This window comes from Tetrao urogallus, assembly GCF_951394365.1.
Source record: "Tetrao urogallus genome assembly, chromosome: 7".
Taxonomy (NCBI): Eukaryota; Metazoa; Chordata; class Aves; order Galliformes; family Phasianidae; genus Tetrao; species Tetrao urogallus.
This window is the reverse complement of record NC_136820.1, coordinates 586,923-594,057: the sequence shown is the minus strand read 5'-3', so window position 1 is coordinate 594,057 and position 7,135 is coordinate 586,923. Positions and strand designations below refer to the sequence as shown.

The window sequence follows — 7,135 nt, the reverse complement described above, 5'->3', positions numbered from 1 at the left end:
ATGTGATGCTCAAAGTTCTATTTGCTGATAATCATTTGGGCAAGATTATTTTATACTTGACTAATTAAGCTAACAACTTCAAAAGGTGTCAACTAAATAATGCCAGGGGCTATCATATGCTGCTAAAATTGCAGAGGTGCTGCCATTGAAGCGTTTGCATCTGATTACTAAAGAAAGCATTTGGTCTGGTTCAAGAGTTAGAGAACAGAAAAAAACTTAATATAGTGTTAGCAAATCTCTCTCATATCTGATTATTTCAAGATTTTGAAGAGTTTAGCAACTCTGTGACTCCATGTTTAAAAGAAAGTGACACTTGGGTAATAAAGGCATCAAAAAGTGCTAGATCCTTAGGTATTTATGTTTTAAACAAACACCATCTCATAGGCTTCTGTTCATTTCTGCACTGAGGTACGTAAATGATTTTGATCTTCCTGGAGAAAGCTGTGAAAGAAATGAGATTTGTAAATATTTAGTTGCCAGCTCTGATTACAATTGTTAATGATGGTGTTAGGAAATTAGGTGCTACTTTGAGATGGAAATCTGCTGGATACATTTGTGCCAATTAAACAGAAGATTCCCCAGATTCTTTCACTGAATAAAGTATTGGATAAATGAATGTTGAGTGATGAGATAAATAGTCAGAGCAACTAACCCAATCTCATTAGCGTCTGTGCAGGATGAAATAAAGCTCAATGGGCCTGCTGCAGACTGGGCAATCACTGGGGGAGGGGGGTGTGGAAGGGCCTATGACTTCCTCATGCTATGAAAAGCAACTTCTCCCTTTTGTGTAGACCAAAGGCTTCCTTCCCGTTTACAGGTACAGCTGCAAACTTGCCTTTGATGAAGAGGCACACGTCTATTGCCACACTTCTTATTGCCATTCTTCCTCATATCCTCAGGAACTCAGAATCAGCTTTCCCAAACTGCACAGTAAAAAGGGTTTTCCAGAAGAAACAGAGGAATAGAGCAAGAAACCCAAATTATCCAACCCACCAGAAGCAAGGATTTGGACAGGAAACAGAAAAGCACTGGTGCAGCTTTCTGGGGCCTAATTCCCAGGCAGATATGCTGTAAATGCCAGTTGTCAAATGCTTCACCTCCTGCAGAAGCAGCCAGGAGCATGTGAGCAGTGTTCTGCACTCAGCCACTGACTCAGCAAAACTCCTGCTGCATTGGCAGATACTCTCAAGTCATTTTCAAGACATCTTGAGAGCATCTAAATTCAGAGATACTGCATCTCTGCTCTGTGAACAGGATGTCCCATCAGAGTTTCTCAGATTCATCACCTAGAAACTGAAATAGCCAATAATTCCAGAACTACTCCAGGTTTTTTCTTGAGTGACATGCAGAGCAGAGATCTGTGGAGGCACAGAGGAAAGGGAGGTGTTAAAAATATCTTCAGCAGAGTAGGAAGAAATGTATAGTAACAAAAGAAGTTCTGGTCTTCTGAGGTTCAAGAGCTATTCCCATAAAACCTTCCACAACCAATTTTTAGTTCTCACATACCCAAGCTCCTCTGCAATCTCTAATGCTCAAGTCATTACATACTTAGAGTATATTCCTGTTTATCTACATCCATTTCAGCTGCTGATTACTCCCTGCTCCAAGCAGTTAGCACTTGTGGGAATACAAGAAAAACTGCTCAAAGCAGCAGCTGTAGAGCAAGATAAACAGCATGAGAACCAAGAACACCTCTAGAAGAAGAAAGAACGTCTCACAGCTCTGACTGGATAAGCACCTGCATGAACGGTTGAAGAGTGTTTGTAGAATGCTCTGCTGACATGTAAAGGTGGATGGGAAAGTTGTAGGGGCAGATGGGAAGGCTAGAAAAAGAAAACTTGTGAAGGTTTATAAGTGATGTGAGAACTTGTAATAAACGATTTGGGCCGTTCACATCTGAGTCCATGCATCAGACGCTGCAAGTCTTGGGCCACAAACCAGGTACATAGTACTTTAAAATAGCACAAAAAAAGGGGAGCATAGGTTATGCTCTACAAACTGATAAGCACAGGCTTGCCAAAATTAGGTAAAGCAAGCTTTCATGCTAAAAGTGAGACTTTTAATTAGTGTTTTGACACTAGAGCCACGCATCTGAACTGTTTGCTTATGGTTACTGAGAAAGTATTTTGGTCTGTCATCCTGGATGGAAGTGGACTGCAACTATGTTCAATGCACTTGAAAGATGCTTTACTTGCACTTTTTGTTGCTTCCAACATATTTCCTATGTGATTGAGTCTTACGAATAATACACACAACCACTATACATTTTTGGAAGCTGACTTTAAATGTCTGAATGTGCACCAAGCACCAAAAAAAATATTTCTGCTGATATAAAAGAAACTTCTGCTACAAAAAAAAAAAAAAGAAAAAAAGAAAAAAAAAGACATCCCTTTATTTTCAATCCAATTTTTTTCCACAGAAAAAAACAATCATTGTAAGATTATTTCTAATTTTTTTCTTTCTTTAAAAAAAACCAACAAAAAAAAAATGGGATGATATTTAGTATTTACTGCCACAGTACTGTTGTTATTATAAAGGATTAGTTAACCTTTTTTAATACAGAAAAATAGCCACTTAGCCTAGCACTCATGCAGTGAACAGAGACATCCATAACTAGATCAGCCTGCTCAGAGCCTGGTCCAGACCAGCTTTGAATACTTCCAGGGACAGGGCTTCCACCACATCTCTGGGCAACCGGTGCCACACTGGTTTTGTTGTAAAACCCTTCTTTCTCATAGCCAGTCTACATCTCCCTTCTTTTAGTTTGGAGCCATTTCTGTCAACACAGGCCCTGCTAAAGTGTCCCCTTTTTTATAACCCTCTTTTTAATACCAAAGGGCCACTATTAGGTTCCCTGGAGCCTTCCCTCTCCATAACCATCTCAGCCTGTCCTTGTATGAGAGCTATTCCATTTCCCGCATCATTTTTGTGGCCCTCCTCTGGACACACACTGACGGGTCCGTGCCTCCCCTGTGCTGCAGATTTCAAATCTGCACGCAGCATTGCAGACGAGGTCTTAGCAGAGGGCCAGGATCATCCGCCAACGGCACTTCTTCTAACGGCTTTCCGTGCTGCGAGGGCACACTGCTGGCCACCGTCACCCATACACTTTTTCCCTTTCTCCGAACGGCATTTGCTACAGGCATATTGCTTTATTTCGCATCACAACGCTTCCAAAGCCCAGATGCAAAGCCAAACGCAGCCGCTAGAAACCCACACAAACTTCCCACGCGCGGCGCTCCGCCCCGTCAGGCCGCCGCCGCCCCGCCGTACGCAGGAAGGCATGTCGCGTGGTGACGTCATCACGCCGCGCTGCAGTACGACGTGGCTTTTTTGTCGGAGCGGCTGGTAGTGGCTGGTGAGATTTTTTACGTCCGGGCTCTGAGCGGCGGGGGAAGCTGCCGCTGGGGGAAGGGTGCTCGGGTGCTGCTTTTCTGTGCTCCTCTGTGGGGATCTGAGCGGGGTGGGGGCCGAGGTTTTGTCTCGGAGGCCGCCGTGCCGGGTGTGGCCGTCTACCGTCGCGCACTGCCGTCTACCGTCGCGCACTGCCGCGCTGGAGGCTCCCGAAGCTTGGAGCGCTCCGTTACGGAGCGTGGCCGCAGCTGGGCCGGGGGTGCTGGGTGAGCTCTGAGCTGCTGTCAGAGAGACCACTGTCGTCGAGCGCAACGCCAGCGGGGCTGCAGCCCTGCTGGTAGCAGCGGCTGCGAGCAGACGCTTACTCTGAGGGTGAGATCAGACAGTGTTATTTCTCTGTTCTCAGCAGCCCTCCAGCAGCTTTAGGATTAAGGATTTAAGTTGTACACTCTCCAGTTAAAGAGAGACGGGGACCTACCGCACAGGGCCCAGTGGAGGGTATTAAAGATGGTCGGGGCTTGGAGCATCTCCTGTTTGAGGAAAAGCTGGGGCCTGGGTCTGTTCAGTCTGGGAAAGACAGAGAAAATCTTGTCGATGCTGATAAATTTCTAAAGGATGAATGCTAAGAGGCTGGGGTCAGGCTCTTTTTGGTGGTACTCAGTGATAAGGTAAGGGACAATGGGAACACATTGGACGCGGGAAATCCTGTATAAATATAAGGAAAAAACTTTACTGTGGTAGTGGCGGAGGACTGGTTAGGGAGGCTATGGGCTCTCCTTGTCTGCAGGTTTTCAGAACTCACCTGCACAGTTCCCTGTGCAACCTGCTGTGGAGAACCTGCTTTAGCAGGGTGATTGGACTAGATGATCTCCAAGGGGTCCTTTCCAGTCCCTACAGTTCTGTGATTTTTGTGAAGTGGGAAGCCTCTCTCTGTTTAGTAGCCCTCAGTTATGTTCTTAGAAAGTGCAGGATGCAAACTGGAACTCTTGTTCTCCTTTAGTACACTCTGAGTCACAGCTTTATATAATATTTATTTATTTGTAAGCCATGGTAGGTTCTTATGTATTGATATGCCTTTAGAAGGTGACTCCTCTTTACAGAAATTGAAGTCTAGTTTGTTTGGCTTTTTGGTAATCTTAAAAGCCTACTCAAGTTTTATAGTTAACTGCTGTTTATACTTTTTTTTTTACTTTTTTTTTTGTTTATACCAATTTTTGTTACGTGTGGCACCATGTATACTAAATTTGTCTATCTTTACAGGCAGCCATGGATCAGGTAATGCAATTTGTGGAACCCAGCCGTCAGTTTGTAAAAGACTCCATACGACTGGTTAAAAGGTGCACTAAACCTGACAGGAAAGGTATAGTTCCCAGAATATAATGCTTATTTCATCATCTGTTGTGCTTTGCATCTTTCTGCATGTTACTGATTTTCATTCATTTGTTAGGAATGTTTCTTGGATTTCACTGTGTGATGCAAAGTTGAGCAGCATGAATAAATTTTCATTCTGGTTAGAATAAATCTGTATGTGTCCTTTTTTGATATGTTGTCTTGTTTTAGTACCACTGTCACATACACCTTATGAAATAGGCTGAGTAGCTGAAATAAGCCATTCTGAGATGGGCAGATAATATTTTCACTGATCGGGTAAACTAATGTGAGAAGAACTTGTGCAGACTTTAGAAAAAAAAGCTACAGTAGTCAGATCTGATAGACTGCAGTCAGTTCGAGGAAAACTCTGAAGGAAATTCTGCTTGTTACGTGACCTTGAAGGAAATACTTTCATTTTAGGATACTCTAGATAGGATTGCCTTTTGCACTGCTGATTCAGTGCTTCATCTTCAGTGATTACCTGACTGAGATAGGAAGAAATTTGTTTCTGGAAATGTAGATGATTTTTGGCCTGTCTGTAAGGCATTGTAGCGAAGATATAATTATCAGCAAGATGTCAGTGGTGGTTCTTAGAGATAGTAGTTAGGATGAGATCAGTAAGGAACCTCATTCATTTTCTAATTGGCAGGGTATTTATGAGCTGCAGACCTCCTTAGTCTACCTTGTAGTTCGTGTCTTAAAATAATTGGAAGCAGCATGTAAGTGCTATAATGTTGCAGGTTACTTAAGTAGGTGTTGTGTTGTGACATATCTAACTGTAGCTTTTCCATGATCGGTTATGTATTGGGGATTATTTTCAGGACTTGTAGGGGTATGAAGGGATGGTGATCCATCACCATAAATATGCCATTAATTGTTATGGGATATATCAAATTCTGTTTACTAATTAAACAAACAAAAAATCTGCTCTGTGATTTGTGGAAAATAAATTCATTTCTTAAAATATTATCCGTCTTTTGAAATAACATCTTAATTTCTCAACCTTAATGCTTTTTTTGTGCTTGAACTTCTTCCTGCTAACGTGCTACTGTTTTCTGAAAAGTTCTCTCCTACAGCGAACCAGAGCGAACATCTCCTGTATGCCATACATGAGGCTTCCTAAACTGAATTTTATTTTTGTATTTGCAGAATTCCAGAAGATTGCAATGGCAACAGCAATAGGCTTTGCAATAATGGGATTTATTGGCTTCTTTGTCAAGTTGATCCATATCCCAATCAACAACATTATTGTGTAAGTAAATACCAAACTTATTTTAGCCAGTCTTTACATCTGTTGTTAGCAAGCCATTCATGTTGCTTCAAACTCTTTCATGTTTTATTTTATATAAAAATTATTTTCATTATATTTATTATTTATGTTTATTATTTTATATATAAAAATATATACGTTTATTTAAAAGTTCACATTTTAGTGTAATATGACAGGTATTTGTGAATATTCAAAGAACTTGATCATGAAATAGGTGATTAGTTTTGGGTTTGCATTCTAGCATGTTGCAAAGTATTAGATCCATAGTTTTCCAGTTTCTTTTCAAGTATCTGCTTTGAAACTGAATGTCAAATATTTTGATTTCAAGTTCTGCAGTGTATGCGTATTCATAGAACAACCACCTTATTTAGATGTTGCATACTGATACTGTTTCCAGTTTATGGGTATCCAAAATAAATTGCAAGAGGGTAAAATATAGAATTCTGTGGTGGTTTTGGAAGATGGCAGTGCACAGAACAAAGATGATACTCTTTAATTTACTAAGTGACTAGTTTGATTGGAACTCCTTGCTTTCTGTATAAATGCATTCTATAAAATTTTAAAAACCCTCTGGGATGGATGCTGCAGCATAAACAATTGGCAGCAAATGTACTCGCACATTAGTGGCGCCAGTTAAAAGTTTTCATGTTCTCCAGAGTTGAGGTAATCCCTCTTGTAACAGTGTGATTTCTAGCCTGTGTGGAATGGGTAAAATACTACTCTGTGATTATGCAACATGGCTAACTTATGCCTCTAAGAGCTGTTCTCTAAGCGAAGTTAAATGTTTGAATGTAGGAGAAAAGCTAAAGTAATGTTATTCCTAACAAGGCAATGTTGGTAGTCGAAATTAGACTTCAGGTGGAATCGCTTGATGATATTTGGTTGGTTGAAACTGATTATTCTGCTCTCTTGACAGAGGCGGCTGACTGCTCATCATGAAGAATGACACATCGTGACATTTGCTGCAAAAATTTCACGAGTGTGTAACTTGTTTGCTATTAAACAGTTTTGGGTTTGCATACTCAGTTTGGGTTTTCAAATGTTCTTGACAACTTACTTATCTTCCCAAGGGCATGCAGTTATATCTGTCTACATTGCAGCTTTCTTAGTTTTTTAAATAGTAGAGTGTTTCTTGTTACT

At 41.1% G+C, this 7,135-nt stretch overlaps 1 protein-coding gene across 2 annotated transcripts; it reads left to right on the top strand.

Moving 5' to 3' along the window:
* Positions 1–4,605: 4,605 nt before the first annotated feature.
* SEC61G (SEC61 translocon subunit gamma) lies at positions 4,606–6,935 on the top strand (the record flags this gene model as incomplete). Of its 2 annotated transcripts, XR_013792591.1 has the most annotated exons (3): positions 4,676–4,714; positions 5,875–5,977; positions 6,912–6,935. XR_013792591.1 is itself a non-coding variant. In XM_079538583.1 (2 exons), the coding sequence occupies exons 1-2, from the start codon at positions 4,621–4,623 to the stop codon at positions 5,979–5,981; spliced, it is 201 nt and encodes a 66-aa protein (XP_079394709.1). In that variant the 5' UTR covers positions 4,606–4,620. The 2 variants fall into 2 exon arrangements, 1 of the variants encoding a protein (XP_079394709.1); XM_079538583.1 differs by lacking the exon at positions 6,912–6,935 and having other exon boundaries at positions 4,606–4,714; positions 5,875–5,981.
* Positions 6,936–7,135: the final 200 nt, after the last annotated feature.